Raw genomic sequence first — 16735 nt, forward strand, 5'->3', positions numbered from 1 at the left:
CCTGCGCTGACAGTAGACGTGGTTTCAGATGGCGAGCTTTTAGTGCACCTTCGGCGAAGCCTTTTGGCACGAAGCTGTCACTGCGCCAAGCTGGATCTGTCGACACCTCCCCCTGCTGCGCCGCCACACCCACACGCCACTGAGCACGCCTCGGGTTGCGCTGCTCGAAACTAGCTCTGCGCGGGATTCGCCACCCTGTGCCACGCCGGGAAACTAGAGCCCATGATGTTCTTAGTGCCAGTCAGCAAGGCCCCTGATAGGGTGCTGGGTCCCACCCAACTATTTTCTAATACACAACAAAAATGAACTGATTCACAGTGGGAATAATTTTGGTACTGCTCATATACATAAGGTTCCAGAATGCATAAAAGAAGTATCAAAATGGAGCTTGTTTATTAACAAAATGCTGGTGGAGGATCCCCTGGACCCCTGGATGGAGGTCTAAGACTCATCCCCTAATGTCCTCAAATCCTAGAAATGCCCCTGCCTACATGCACGAGGCTGCTGCTACTGGTCCCTGGCTTTCTGTCATTTTGCAGAAGTGCAAAGATCAAACAGTTTTTATTACGTCATCGAGCCGTCTTCAGGGCTCAGTGCTGAGCTTCTCACTGAGACGTCATCAGTCAGACAGAGATGAGTTCCGTGCAGCAGGTGAACCCCACGGTGCGGGGGATCAGAGCCCCAACGAGCCTGCAGAGTCTGGCTGCACGTATCACAGAGGAGATCACACAGGTGAGTCACAGGTGTGATACACCTGAACCAATCTGAGCAACATGTTTTAGTTCACTGCTGTAAGAAGGAGAAGAGAGAACAATCTGACCGCAGATTTGAATTGGTAGTTTTTAAATTAGAAAGTGAACTTTCAGGACAAAAGTTCTATAAGCTGTGTGTCTGAAGCTTTGAGGGTTTTAAAGGTTTTTATTTTATTTTATTTTTTAAAGAAACATATTTAACAATATGAGAAGATTACCGGCAACAATGTTACTTTAGTTAAAAGTAACAATTCTACAATGTAAAATAATAATAATAATAATAATAAAAAAAACTCTATTAGCCTATCAGTGTTATGTCGTTATACATACTGTATTATTGCACTTTTGTTACTTATGCATCAACATGCCTGCATTTTTGATATTACAGCTTCTGGAGGTTGAGTGAGTGAGTAGTGGTCAAAGGTTTAACCTCTTTATGCTGGGTGGTTTAATTTGTAACAGTGCATCCCATTTTATAACCTGATGACATGTTTAGTATTAAATGTAACTTGTATATATAGTTACTGGGCAAATGTAATGGAGTAAAACAGTGCACAATTTTCCCCTTGCAGCTGTAGCAAGGTAAAATATAAAGTAGCAGAAAATAGAAATATTCAGGTAAAGCACAAATATGAAGGCCTGACTGAGTAGCAGAAATAATAGTAGTAGAATTCCTGGCCTGGCCAGCTGATTGGCAGAAAATGTCCATATGTAGCCATGGTTCATAAAAACAAAATAAAGAGTTGGCCATGTTCCAACTATAGGGTAACTGCAAGGTGATACTTCTACTTTTTTACTAAACGGAAATAATGAATGGCGGCCTATTACTTCTTTCACTCAATTAAATATGATTAATGTCTAGGTTTCTGATAGTCAACATGCTGCAGCCTGTTATGTTAGGGAGCATTCTGTAGCCACCACAAGCTGCTGTCGTTGCCATGAAAGTCTTGTCCTCAGCTTCCCTCTAACAATGCAACCACAAAATATATATAAAAAGGAAAATGCACAAGTAAAATGGGAATGATAAGTATGCGCTTGATGGCTACATACTTTACATATTTTCATGCTAAAAGACCTAAAAGAAAGCCGAACAGGTGCTGGGTAAAAAGTTCTCACCAGTTGATGACATGTAGAAGCCTAAAGATAAGCTTTGTTCTTATTGCAGGGCAGCTAGTTAGCTAGACTAATATTGTGCAGTACAGAAAACAAGCAAGATGTTTTTTCTTCCTAACATGAACCTGTTAGATGTTTCTCATATACTTGGACAATCAAAAAAAGGTTAGATTTATGTTCAAATATTTGGATTTTCAGAGATGAGCATGGGAGTAAAGAAAAAAAGTACAGTACAAAAGTACAAAAAGTACTTATATATAAATGGAAGTCGGAAACGGAAATTCACCTCCTCCGCCCAAATCAAACCTGAATGCCAAAAAATCGGGGGTCTGCCCCAGAGGCTGTATTGCCGTCTGCCGAAAGTCAGATGCCGAATTCAGCCGATGGGTTCCGAGAATGCCCCACAACACATCCAACAAAGAATTACCAAAGCTGTCCACTAGGTGTGTTGTGTGGTGCCTCATTTCCGCAGTTTCTTAGTCCATGCTGTTAGCTACCTTGTGGCTCCACCTTTTAATCCAGCTGTGTGAACTGCACCTTCTTTAGTCAAAAGTAGGACAAAAATCCGTCCTGTCATATCACCTGGTCCTGCACCGAAAAGAAGTGGATTCTACAGTCCCATGCATGGATGATCCACATCTGACTGAAGACCCTTGGATCCTGCAATGTCAGGGTTGACAAATACAACCAACCTGAGCTTATGTCTAATTCACACTGTTTGTTATAGGGAGTGAACAAACCCTTCCAGCAGGTGATTGATGTCAGTTCAGGGGATCCCCACAGGGCAGGGATGGCACCTACTTCATTTGTTCGCCAGGTTGGTGCTTTATAATTCATCTGTGTGTGTGTGTGTGTGTGTGTGTGTGTGTGTGTGTGTGTGTGCCAGCAACAAACCTACCTGTTTGTTTTTTTAGGTCATGGCAGTGTGTCTTTACCCTGAGCTCCTCAAAGACAACAGTTTTCCTCTGGATGTCAGGCAGAAGGCACACATGCTTCTAGGGGCCTGCTGTGGAGGGAGTGTTGGTGAGAATGATTAATATTCATTTGTACAGATTTGAAAACATTTGGCCCAAAATGGTTCACAGAATTTCTCTGACTCTGCTCTGATGGCTGATCAATTCAATTTATCAATGACAGGTTCGTACTCTGTAACCACCCTTGGTATTCCATGTGTCCAGAAAAGCATTGCTGAGTTCATCACGAGGCGCGATGGTGGAGTGATTTCAAACCCAGAAGATATCATTATCTCTCGTGGTTCTCAGAAGTGTTTGTCGGTAAGATGAAAACAACTTTTTTTTTCTTTCAAAAATGATCAGTAGATTTTTAGCTGTAAGAGTATTATTTAGGGACACAACATGCTTTTGTGCATGTCCATTATGAATAAACATCCATTAACCAGCGTAGGAACTAAGTCTAAAGTCACACTCATGTTAGCATGCCAACATGCTTACAATGAAAATGCAAACATGCTGATGTTTACAATGTTGACCATCATACTTAAGTGTGTTAGCATGTTACAGTGTCATACTACATTACAGCAGTAGCTGCAATCCATACAGTCTGTTGTGATGTTGAGTGCGGTGTCATCCAACGATGTCATCAAACATTTGAAAGTATGACTATGCTACACCCCTGTGGCTTTTGGTGGCATTTCATTCAACTGAATGCTCCCATTCACTTGAGGGGTATTGACTGAAGCATAAATAAAAGGTATCGAATGACGAACTCACCTGGTTCAGCATCACTGTGCTGGTATTGGCACCGTCACTGTAATTGTTAAACAATACCCAACCCGAGTTATCATACTCTGCTATTTAAGAATTGTATACAGGTTGACAGCGCCAGATCCATTTAAACAGCATGGACACAGCAAGGATAAATGAAAGAAGCTGAACATTTTTCCTCAATGCCAATAGTACTTTAATGAGCAATAAAAACATACATTTGTCATGTTCTGAATTGTATGGCTCTTTATTGTGTTAAGATGATTTTGCACCTGATGGCCAGTGGCGAGGGTGACACTCGGACAGGTGTGTTGATCCCGATGCCTTGCCCACACACCCTACCACCCCTGCTGGATATGTCTGGAGTGACACTGGTGCCGTACCAGCTGATGGAGGACCAAGGATGGGCTGTAGATCTACATGAACTGCAACGAGCTTTAAGGAAGGTGAAGGGGCGCTGTGAACCCAGAGCCATTTACATCAGCAACCCAGGAAACCCCACAGGTAAACAACACACATGAGCTACTTTCAATGATCTCCACACTATAATGTCTGATACTCACTATTATTTGCCCTTCTAGGTCATTTACAAAACAGGAAAACAATAGAGGAAGTGATTCGTTTTGCTGCAACCGAGGGCCTTATCCTGTTGGCTGAAGAGGTGATTACAAGCTCCACAAGGAAACTGAAATCTAAAAGTTGTCCTCATCAGTTTTCATTCTCACACAAGCTCCCTTTTTTCATGTCTTCTTGAACCTTCTAGGTGTACCAGGACTGCGTGTATGGACAGGGGCAAGAGTTTATTTCCTATAAGAGAGTCCTGTTTGAGATGGGAAAAGAGTACTCAGAGACAGTGGAGTTGGTCTCCTTCCACTGTTTATCCAGTGCCTGCATGGGAGAGTGAGTATCTCTGATGTTTCCTTTAGAACAAACCTTTCCTCAGCTAATTGTGTGACCCCTTGAAAGATGATATTTTCTTACTTTTTAATTTATCATGTCAGAAAATGATTAACACAACATTGACATTGCTGTGTTCTTGTTTTATTAATGGTCAGTTACTAGATTTCTTCATCATGTTAGGAGCAAGAAAGTACCAAAGGCTTCATTGTATAAATATCAGGTTTGGTTATAACTCATGAGCTCTCTGAAACTACGTACAACAGTGGGTCATTCAAGTGGACTCCTTCACAAGACAAACATGACCCCACTTAAAGCCACCATGGTCCATTGTTAGGACAAAGTAGGAAGATTTTTAATGTATTTTACAGCAGCAGGTTTCATTTTCACAGGTGTGCTTGTGATCTTACAGATGTCTAGACATATCAAACAAAATGATTGTGCTCGAATATAGACATCTGTCCTTATATTTGTGACACTCTGGTGTGTCAGGGTCACTGATGGGTCAAATATCTGATATACTTTGCTCAAAAGTTGTCATTATCAAAGTGTTTTCAGACTGAATGGGAATATTTTAGAGGTGGAGTATTTGCATTCAAAGCTAATACAAACCTGATTGGGTATGAACAGACAGATTTGCTCGAGGTGAGTGAAGAACCAATCAAAAATTGGCAGGTTTACAAAGCTGTGTAACTCCAGTTTATGAGTGTGCAGAGTTGAGAGGAAAAGGAAGAGAATAAGAACGAAAATCACAAACCTTGTCTCTAAAAATGACATGTATATACCTCAAATTTGCAACAGCAAATGCTGACAGATTATGATGCTCAGGAAAGAATTTAAATGAACATTTGTTTGTTTCCCATGTAGGGCTAATACATATTCTCTTGTGTCAATTTAGGCACGGTTAATGATTATATGGTTATGTTTAGCCAGCTTTATGGGAAGAGAGAAGTCTGGGTTATATATTAATAAAGTCAACATGACCTTAGACAGTTTTTTCTTTGAAAATATTTAACCAAATGACAGTATTTCCCCGTTATAAGATTAGATTAGATTTAGATGTACTTTCTCAGATGGATATTTGTTTTTACAACCATACCAAGCCTGGTCAACGTCCCAACATCCACCCAAACCAACATGTCACTAGTGTATTATATAAACATATTGTAAGAAGACAAACTGTATCTTTTATCCAACAAGTCTTCCAATCCATACAACCACGTAAGTGTTGTGTTTGTTCCTACCCTCTATATGACCCACAGTGTTATAGCTAAATGGCAGAATAGGTTTCACATGACTGTTAGTGGTTGCTGTTTTAAACAAGGGTTAACGCTGTGAAACAGTCACAGTTACACCAAAACTATTTTATCACATTAAAGCAACAAGACTGCTTGGCTATAGGTTTAGAAAAAAGATCATAGTTTGGGTTAATATGTTTGTTTGTTACTAAGCAACGTGACGTATGAAACCTTTGTCTTGATTATAGCAGAAAATGATTTGATGGGGTTATGATCCAACGTCAAATAGCTTTATGTTAGTGGAATAAATAAGATGAATGAATGAATGAATCAATCAATCAATCAATCAATCAATCAATCAGCACTGTGCTGCATTCACATGGACTCAGGCAGACAGTAGACAGCAGACAGACAGCACCCTCTGGACAGCACAATAAAAAATGAGCATTACAGAAGGAGGGCAAAATGAAACATGTAGGTTGAACAACAATAAGTTAATATAGCTGTGTGCTGGGTGCCCCCTACCTCACTTGGTAGAGTGAGGTAGGGGGCATGTACAAAGGTTGTGCCCTTGCCACAGCAGCCGCGGGTTTGATTCCAACCCATGGCCCTTTGCTGCGTGTCAGAGTAATTCAGTTACTTTTGAGAGAGGTAACTAGTAATTGTAACTTATCACTAATTTTCAGTAACTTGCACAGCACTGGAACTATGTGGTGGTATTTTTTCGTTTCTCTCAGGTGACTGTAGACTCATTGTGCTGTGTGCTCACCTTGTCTTTAGGTGTGGTCTGAGAGGAGGATATATGGAGGTAATTAACATGGACCCAGCAGTCAATATGTATTTAAAAAAAGTGCCGGTCAGCCCTCCAGTTTTATCACAGCTTGCTTTGGAGGTCATGGTCAACCCGCCCACAGCTGAAGATCCTTCCTATAAAACATACTCACAGGTAAGGGTTTCATCCAAAATGATTTCTGGCGCAGTCTCCTAAAAAATACTGCTTAAAATTATAAACATACACATACATGTAAATGCACCATATTAATAACCATATTTCTACTATATTGTCAGCCAAGAAGGAAGCATACTCAGTCCTGTATGTCTGTTAATTAGTCAGCAGGACATTTAGAAAAAAGAAAGTGGTAAATAGATTTTATTAATATACTATTATTTTGATCAATTCATTATTTAGATTGATTTATTTTTAGTTATATCATTTATGATAATTACTGTGTATTTTGATGAATTTCCAGATTAAAAGTAGCTTACCATTTTCTATTTTTAATGTTTTAAACTAACTGAGACAATAAATGCAGCCTTTGCAGATGTCTGTTCCACAAAGAAGTTGTAAAATATTTTTTATCCATTATGTTGTCATGTTCAGTAAATTTGTTCCTGCAGTTTTCTACACATGCTTATAAAAGACAATATATTCCACCATGGGCTGTGAAACAGTTTATAAACACTATTTTACAAGCTCGGCGGTAACTGTGGCAAGAGGGATTTTACTTTTGGGTTGTCTGTCCATCCATCTGTCCCTCTGTCTAAACTTGGTAGATATGTAGAACAGGACGCCNTGGTCAATCTATGTGAAACTGCACATAGGCATTGAGGATTGGCATAGGTAGAAGGTGACAAAGTTACCAATGGGTATGGACTAGTAACATAAGCAACTTTGTTATTTTTTAGCCAATCATTGAAGCTGTCAGACATTAAAACTGCTTTCACTGATTTCTTTGCCCATGTAGGGCGTTGTAAAAAGCAGTAAATACAATATCTGTCATATCATCTCTTTAAAGTTGATATCAGGAAAGTGATAGCAAACAGGTGCATATTGCTACATCCAGCATTTATATGGAGATGTATTCCTGCCCACCCAACAAATCTAACCTCAATTTTCATTCAGCTTTTAGCTCTGTTTAGTTTGAACCAACTCCTGGGGAAAAAAATCTGGCTTTAGCTGCTAGATGCTCCAAAATGTTCACCAGTTAATCACTAACCATGTCTGCCAGCCATTTGGTTCTGAACAGGTAGTGTAGTGTTACAAATAAAAACAGAGTTGATGAAACGGTAAATTTGCAGGGCTAAAAACATAAACAATAAGCTGAAATGTGCTAAGACATTTTATACTGTAGCTCCGTGAGGAACTGCTGCGTCCGGTGATAATTCTCTGTTGCTCCATCACTATGAGTGACTCCTTTCACATTACACAGTCATGTTTCAGCTGTTAAAAATATTAATAAATGCAGCTTTAATTTACTGTCAGAGGAGTTTTAAGGGGCAGTCCAGGTCTTCAGCGTGTGTGCTTGCACAACTGTCAACTAGTTTTTGTCTTTTTTTCTCAATTATAGGAGATTCTTCACTCTCAGACAACTCTGTCCCAGAATGCTCAGCGTGCTTTTAAGTTCCTGAATGATCTACCAGGGATGAACTGCCAACCAGCGATGGGGGGAGTCTTTCTTTATCCCTGTCTGCATCTACCACCTCAGATGATAGAGGAGGCCGAGGTGAGAAACCATCTCCACTGGACCTTAAGTATTCAAGTTTTACTACAGTTTGTGGTTGTAGTGCTTTTGATTTAAGTCATGACTTATTTCTGAAGCTGTAATCAATTTGTTTACATCAATAATGTAAAAGCAGTTATTCAGATATGTACACCAACTCACAAAATATAAATGATTTGTGAATATATGCGTCATTTATAAGGTCAACAAAATACTGATTGTAATGTTTTCTGATACTAGAAAAGAAGTCAAACAGGCAGATCTCTTTCATTTTTATTTCTAAAGTCACTGCTGATAAGAAACATAATTCAATAATGATTCCTGCTGTGCATGAAATCTCATACTCTGCATGGAAAAGCTATAATTCCAGCAGTAATTTAAATGGTGTGCTGTTATTAATTTCAGATGTTGGGAGTGGAGGCAGATGCGCTTTACTGTCAGAGGTTACTGGAGGAGGAAGGTGTGTGTTTTGGAGCCGGCTGTGAGAACGGACAAGAGGGTCAAAACTACCACATCAGGTAAGACAAACAGCTGCATGTTTTAGACCTTTAGAGTGAGGACATTTTTGTTAAGAGGACACTTTTAAATGAGAGGACACTCTTGGAAAGAGAGGACATTTCCAGAAAGTGAGAGCATTATTGAAACAGGAGGACATTTATGGAAAGTGACAACAGTTTGATAAATTCAAGACAAGCTCTTATAATACCTGTTGAGCACTAATCATTCCATCACAGAGTGAGCCAGGTCAGGTTATTCCTGCTTTAAGCACAGGTGTGTCCATATATGCAGACTGTTTCCTATGTTTTTTGTGTTATTTTTCCCTCACAGGCTGTGTGTTCTGGCTCCTCCTGCCACCCTGGAGGAGGTCTTGGCACGACTTCGCTCTTTCCACCTGCACCTGCTGGACAGATTTCCCTGACAGAGGTGTCAAGGACACACTTTGGAGACAAATATCAAGCCGTGGTTCATAGAATTTTCTCCCACCAAAAGTAATGCATTATAATGCATTATATATTGTTTCACATAAATGGTAAATGGACTTGTACTTGCATAGTGCCTTTCTAGTCTTCCAACCAATCAAAGCACTTTAACACTACACATCACATTCACCCATTCACACACACTGCATACACTGGCGGCTGAGGCTGCCATGCAAGGTGCCACCTGCTACTCAGTTACAGTAAACATTCATATGCATTCACACACCGACAACACAGCCAGTAATTTGCCCAAGCATACTTCAACATGCGGAGGAAACAGGGATCGAACTGCTGATCTTCCGATTACTGGATGACTGCTGTGCTCTATTTACCAAACCACAAAACAAATACTACAGACACATATTACACATCAGACACGGCTAGAGGTAGAAGAATTATTCAGTGCTAAAATCACAGTATGAAAATACTCTAAAAGTCCTGTATTCAAAGCCTTACTTTTGTAAAAGTAGTCACAGTGCAGTAAAATGTTCTCTGTCAGTATTTTACTATTATACGTGACGTTTCTGCATGAATTACTACTTAATTACTGCTGCATTAATGTGTACATTGCATTTTATTGCTGTACATGTACACTCTGTGTGTTAGAGTGTACATGTATTATTGTACCTCACTGCAGATATAATCTATATGTGCACCACAAGATAAAGCAGCAGCCACATGGATGTCTAAATATTAATTTTGGGCGACATGGTCAATTTGTTTGTTATGAACAGTAACGTGTGGAGGATACATGTTCACTGGAAAAATCAAAATGATTGATTTGATTGATAACAAGTGAATTCTTTCCACATTACAATCTATTCACACAGTACCAACGGATACTATATATGATTAGTATAAATATATTTGGAATATCACACACAACTCTATGCATCATTTACAGTTTAGATTTCTAAGTTGGTAAAAGATAAAGCACATTATGATCTCAGTTAGCAACTGGTGGTCCTAAAGTACAGAAGGAAGTGTAAATGGAGGGCAGTAAAGTAAGAGAACATGAAAAAGCAAACCCATTTGGGGAGCAGTATGAGAAAAAAAAGATGAAGAGTAAAACACTTGATTTCACAGAGGGAGTCTGGTGCTGAAGAATATAACCAAAATCTGAACAGTACCTTGTCCACTTTTTGATAACTGGCCTCAGGTGTTTTTTGTGGAAACTTGTATGTAATTATAATAATAAAAAAATCACGAGTGTCATGTTTGGACAGTTCTGCACTGTGGATTCTTTTTTTCTTTGGGTCCAAGCACCAAATGCTCCATGATATTATAGCAATGTGTTAGTTTAGTGATCATTATGGGATATTTATTTTACACCCCCACCCCCTTGAAGTATCCTATAATACAAATTACCCCTACAAGTCTTTTGGACTCAAATTATTGTTATAATTCTGTACATCTGTGCTGGTTTGCTCTGGCTGTGCAGGGGTTATGTAAGGACAGGTGAAACAGATGCAGCAGGGACCACAGATTCCCAGGTCAAAGACTGGACTGTGTGTTTGTGTCTGATTACTGTTCATTTCTGAGAGTATAAAAGCTGTATGATGCACTCAGACAATCGTCCCAGAGGAATCATGATGAAAGCGGCCCTTGTCCTGCTGTTTGCTGCCTATGGTGAGTCTGATCCACCTGCTGTAAAGAGGGGCACCTCTACCTACATCAGGGTTAGAGTTACAGGATTAGTCTGCAGTGATTTTGTATTTTTGTTTAGTGTTTGTCCATCTCTCAGTATTTTCTGACTTCCCACACTAAGCCCAAAGCCCACTGTACTTTTAGCAAACGTAACTCCAACAGGAGGAAATAGCGCATTTGTTGGGGACTGTTTTCAGCAGTGGATTCATCCAGTGAGTGTTTTAGGCAACAGTGTTTGTGAGATATAGTCAAAACAAGCCCCAATGTGTGACTTCACTCCACTACACATTACAGGAGGATATGGTCACAAAGAGTTCCCAATACAAACCAAGGGTGCAAAATCTAAGTGTTATTTTTTCACGCTTTATCCGACAGTGAGTTGAATCTTTTGAAAGTTTGCATAGGAAAAGCAGGAAAGGAGCTGAACAGTATCAGCCTTTGTAACCTCCAATTCACTCTCTGGTCTAGCTCATGGGTGTGGCAACCCCACCTACCCACCCACTGTGAGTCGTGTTGTGAATGGTGAAGATGCTCGACCCTACAGCTGGCCCTGGCAGGTGAGTTAATTATGATCAGTGTTTGGCAATATGACAGATCTAGCCTAGAGATCTGCCAACTCCTGCAAAAAAGTTTCTGCCTCTGTTAATTTAGCTCAATATAACTTGGTAATTTAGACTTTTTGATTTCAAACTCCAAAGAGTGACCTTTCAGAGGACATCAGCATTGTGACTGTAAAAGTGTTCAAGCCCAACTTTATTTATTAACTCCAATGGTTTCTTACATTGGTGAAATACATTGTCAGATCATTTACCTGAGTAATATAATGTAAACATTCTCCATTACAAGTAAAAGTCCTGTTTGCAAAATCTTACTCAACCCCCATCCTACTGATGGGGGTACCCACAGACCCCAAAAGTTTATTTTTTGTCATTTCTCACAGGTGCTTTATTCTATCATTCAGAATTTTTAGGACTTCGTCAATAAATTTTGAACACCTTTGTTCTTATGTGTAATAATACATCTAAATGATGTGGAGTTTACCAAGGCTCCAGTATTGGGTTTCTTCTATTCAACTGTGATTCGATGTGCCAAAATTTCCTCCCGTTAAACAAATATAAAAGTTTTACCATATAAATATAACACAAGTTTACTTAAAATTTCTTAAAACTAAAATATACTAGAATCAAAGAATCGTAAATAACCTTTTAAGTACTAATTTGGATTGTACTTGGGATAAAAGCTGCAATTTGTATTAAAGAAAAGTAAATGTTTCTGTTTTACACAATATGCAAATTAACTAATTTACTAAAATAATAATTATGTTTAAGGGTTTTTCCAGATGACATTAATTACATAACCAACAATGTTTTAAGAAGAAACAATGACACAATAGTAACGCTATGGTGGTTGTTTCTTAAAGTAGTATGTTGGTAGGATGAGGGTCAAGTACAAAAAAAAAAAAAAAAAAAAGAGCCACAAGGGGGCCTTGACCGCAATGTTGTATACCACTGGTCGAAACTGGCCAACTGTAAAGTAGTTTAGGCTCCACCCTGAGCAGCTACAAGGGTAATATGCTGTTTACTCACTGATGCAGCAGTATTAAAATACATCAGTCACAGGGATGAGAGTGGTAATTACCTTTAGTTTGATATAATACTTATTTTACGTAACCCTCATCCTACCAACATATTTAATATGCAATAACTACCAATTGGGGTCCCTGGTGACGCAAAGAATAAACTACTCTAAGAGAAAATTATCATTATTACCAAATTACCATAGCAAAGTGTTAATTTTGATTAACTATTTTGATAAAGCCATTTTTTGTGTAAAATCCTAATCTGAAAATCTCCTTGTGACTGCTCTGTTAAATAAATGTAGATCAGTTTGCAGTATCTCAGCGGCTCCACATACCGTCACACCTGTGGAGGCACTCTGCTCACTGCCAACTGGGTCCTGACTGCTGGTCACTGTATCGGGTGGGTCACAGTTTACTGTCATTCTCTGTGTTGTTTTATCTCATGATATGAAATAAAGGTTTAATCTAAAGTGTGTGTATACGTATTCTGTTTATGTATCTATGTGTTAGACCTCGTACCTACCGTGTGGTGCTGGCTGAGTACGACCTGACCAAAGAGGAGGGCTATGAGCAGTATAGAAGTGTGGAGAAGATCGTGGTTCACCCTCGCTGGGATCCAAGCTGCCTGTCTTGTGGGTAAGTGAATATAACGTCTTCATACAGCTGTTCTCAGATTATGTTTCAAATTGAAAAAAGAGCTGCTACTGAGCAGCTAATGTAAGTCATTCTTTTTTCCTCTTAAAAAGATAACCTTAGTTGTGTTTTGGTGGAAATGTTTTCAAGTTTCTGTTTATATTTATTATGACACATAAGAGTTTTCTGTCCATGAGATGTGTGTCTGTGTTTCAACATGATTTTCATGTTGTTCAGTAATGACATTGCGATGATCAAACTGGCCTCACCGGCGACTCTGAACGACAAAGTGCAGCCCTCCTGTGTGCCAGAGAGCGGAGAGACCACTCCTCACAACTACCCCTGCTACATCACCGGCTGGGGAAGAATCTACAGTGAGTGTTTGTAATGTGACAACACACTGATCCTGATCTATGATACTGTGTTTTACTATAATCTTATTCTGGATTTAATTAGAAATATAATATGACAAATTTGGGACCACATTTAAGACCATGTCGACATATTATTTAGTTAAAAAAAACTTGCCACTTACAAGCAAACAACATACAGAAGAAATGAATTATTATATATTATTATTATCATTATTATTATTTCCCATAACTTCTTACATTCAAATAAAGCACACTTGTCTCCAAAGCAGTTCTCATTACAAAGGTTACAATTAATCATTTTATTGCCCAGGCTCCTTCCTGTTGGAGTATGGATCATATTTATTATATTATTCAGGAATCATATTGTGCGGTGTCGTAGCACACTTTAAAGGACTAGTTTGACATTATGGAAAATATGCTTATTTGAGTTAGATGTGAAAATCCAAAAGTAATAAATTACAGTCATAAGAACAATAAAAGGCTTGATGACGTCTGGAGGATATTAAGTTGAAAGTTGGAAAAAAAGCAGTCCTATTACAGGTTTTATCATGTGTGTCACCACCTGACAATGATCTGGGTTTTTTATTATTTCTTGCAGGTGGTGGCCCAATCGCCACTAAGCTCCAGCAGGCTCTCCTCCCTGTGGTGGGCCACGAGGTCTGCAGCAGCAGCGGCTGGTGGGGGAGCACCGTGAAACCCACCATGATCTGTGGTGGTGGTGACATCCGCTCTGGCTGCCATGTATGCACCGCTCCCTCCATCACAACATGTTCATTACTATAGTGTATCAGTGTGTTGCCTTCACTTGACGTCTGTCTGTCTGTGCAGGGGGATTCAGGAGGTCCTCTGAACTGCAAGGGTAGTGATGGCAGGTGGGACGTGCAGGGGGTGACCAGCTTTGTCTCCTCTCTGGGATGCAACACCCACATGAAACCCACAGTGTTCACTCGCACCTCCTCCTTCACCAAGTGGATCAGTGACGTGAGTTTCTTTCAGAGTAAAAGCACAGTTGCATGTTGCACAGTCACAACATGATCTTTACTTAATCAGCACTCAATCAGTGGTTTTTGTGCCTAAACATAACCACAAATTCACCACAGCATGTAAAAGTCACATATCCATTCAGGTATTCATGAATGTTTGCAGCCTCTAAGTTCCTTGAACACCTGTCTCAGGAGAGACAAAGTAAGCAATGACAGCCTGTGGAAAAGAACAAAGCAGGATCCCACTGACTCACAAATTCTAAAGAGAAAGAGGAGTTGGATAGGACACACCCTCAGAAAACCTGCCACAAACATCACCCAGCAAGCCCTGAAATGGAACCCACAAGGAACTAGGAAAAGATCAGCTGGAGAAGAGGTGTCCAGACAGATATGTCTAGGAGTGGGCTCAGCTAGGGAGATCTGTAGTGAACCACCAACAACAGAGTGAAATGGAAGACATTTGCCAATGGCCTATGCCAGTGGTTCCCAACTGGTGGGTCACATTCCAAAAGTGGGTCGCAGATCCATTCTTAATGAACTGCAGGTGACTTGCAAACACGTATAGTTTGTAAAAAAAAAAAACAATCTTTATTTTTAAGTACGGTGAATTTCCAGCACAGAGCTGCATTTTTTTAAGTGTTGTTTCCTGCTGTAGAGTGAGTCACTAATTGATGGCTACTTGACAGGGACATCAATCTAGTTTGACAACATAGCCAAACGCAATGAATGTATTGAGGCTGGACTAGTTGGGAACGACTGGTCTGACAGACAGACATACAGACAGACAGACAGACAGACAAGACAGACAGACAGACAAGACAGACAGATAGACAGACAGACAGACAGACAGACAGACAAGACAGACAGAGCCATGGTTTGCTGAAATGTACAATGCCAACATTTATTCCGGCAACTGGGTCAGCACAACCCTCCAGAAAAGCCTCAGTGCTCCTTGACACAGATGTTTCAAGTTACTGGAGCTCTACTGGAGAGATGAGCAATGCTCCGCTTTAATATATTCCCTCATTTTGATGATGCTGGTTGAGAGTGTTGTCTAATGTGTGAGTCAATGGTCTGTATCAAACTGCTAAAAGTAAGATTTTGGGCTAAGGTATACGATTAAAATAAAAATCCTTCACCTTTACTCACCGTACCACAAACTTCCAAAGAAATTCATTTTTAAAAATATCTTATTATTTTAAAAAAAATTGTTAGCATTAGTGAGCTCCAGAGGTGTCTCAAATTGTAGATCCTAGATGACAAAACAGAGGTGAGCACACATCAGTAGAGTGTTGTGCGAAACATCACTGCTAAGTTAACTGAAGTATATGTAGTATAAGTATGTAGTTATGTAGTATATGTAGTTAGTATAGTTTTATCAATTAATCTTCTCAATTAATCAAATATAATTTATAAACCACATTTAAAAACTTGTAAAATGTTGATCAGAAAAAAGAATCAAATAAACTGCAATGATCAATAATAAAATGATGACAAAACAAAAGAGTAAAATAAAAATAATGATAATAATAGAATGAGTGTTTATGATAAAATGACATAGCTGCTCATAGCCCTATGATAAAACACCAGATTAAAGCCAGACTAAATAGATGGGCTTTTAGCCTACATATGAAAATTTCAATATCCTTTGCACTGAGTAGGAATTTTATCTACTGCCAAGGCGCATGGAGAGGGAAAAAATCTGAAGAGGCAACATTTGTTCTTCAAAGTTGTTCTTTATACTGTCGCTGGAGTTTGGGGGGACTTGGACTCCTGACCTAAAGTTACCTCAAAGTGAAGCTATAATCTAATATTTGGCAAAAAGAATGTAAAGCTACAAACTGTGCAGTACCTCAGAGGGAAAGAGCAGTCTCCTCATGTGGCCTGCATCTGTTCATTTGCTCATGTTATGAGGCATGTCTGTATTTCTTACTTTCTTTTTTTCCTCTTTCATCTTTCAGACGATGCTGCGGCACTGAGGACCTGGAGGCTTTTTAATGTCAATAAATCTATTTGACATCCAGTTGTCTCTCTGTTCTTTGAATCAAATTTGTACCACAATTCCATAGGCATAGATTAATCTTAAGCAGGTTTTGCATATGTGTGTTCACACTGGAAGTGGAAAATATAAAAGCATACCTATAACAGTATTCAGACCAATAAATGCATGTTTTTTAAGCACACTGATGAGGACAGTACTCTCCCAAAATGCAATGCACAGATTGAAAATACATTTTTTCCTGCTGTGAACAGGAAAAATAGAATATAATGAATAATGGATCAGCTCTGAGAAGTACCAAGAGAACAAAAAAAC

At 39.3% G+C, this 16735-nt stretch overlaps 2 protein-coding genes across 3 annotated transcripts in view; both read left to right on the forward strand.

Annotated features, from left to right (window-relative positions):
• The window catches only part of LOC126396914 (alanine aminotransferase 2-like), a 12283-nt gene extending 1803 nt beyond the window's left edge, over window positions 1-10480 (forward strand). For both annotated transcript variants that reach the window (XM_050055285.1, XM_050055286.1), the window contains exons 2-12: window positions 476-732; window positions 2593-2682; window positions 2780-2888; window positions 3003-3139; window positions 3850-4093; window positions 4171-4250; window positions 4353-4489; window positions 6505-6670; window positions 8073-8228; window positions 8631-8743; window positions 9054-10480. In XM_050055285.1, coding sequence (XP_049911242.1) covers window positions 634-732; window positions 2593-2682; window positions 2780-2888; window positions 3003-3139; window positions 3850-4093; window positions 4171-4250; window positions 4353-4489; window positions 6505-6670; window positions 8073-8228; window positions 8631-8743; window positions 9054-9144 — 1422 coding nt within the window. In that variant the 5' untranslated portion in view covers window positions 476-633 and the 3' untranslated portion in view covers window positions 9145-10480. The remainder of the gene's footprint in view (window positions 1-475; window positions 733-2592; window positions 2683-2779; window positions 2889-3002; window positions 3140-3849; window positions 4094-4170; window positions 4251-4352; window positions 4490-6504; window positions 6671-8072; window positions 8229-8630; window positions 8744-9053) is intronic.
• A 249-nt stretch (window positions 10481-10729) lies between these two features.
• LOC126396613 (chymotrypsin-like elastase family member 3B) lies at window positions 10730-16444 on the forward strand. The gene is made up of 8 exons (XM_050054834.1): window positions 10730-10834; window positions 11321-11409; window positions 12734-12831; window positions 12942-13067; window positions 13302-13438; window positions 14037-14179; window positions 14267-14419; window positions 16383-16444. The coding sequence occupies exons 1-8, from the start codon at window positions 10762-10764 to the stop codon at window positions 16398-16400; spliced, it is 837 nt and encodes a 278-aa protein (XP_049910791.1). The 5' UTR covers window positions 10730-10761; the 3' UTR covers window positions 16401-16444.
• Window positions 16445-16735: the final 291 nt, after the last annotated feature.

The sequence above is a fragment of the Epinephelus moara genome, chromosome 10 (assembly GCF_006386435.1).
Source record: "Epinephelus moara isolate mb chromosome 10, YSFRI_EMoa_1.0, whole genome shotgun sequence".
NCBI classification, from domain to species: Eukaryota; Metazoa; Chordata; class Actinopteri; order Perciformes; family Serranidae; genus Epinephelus; species Epinephelus moara.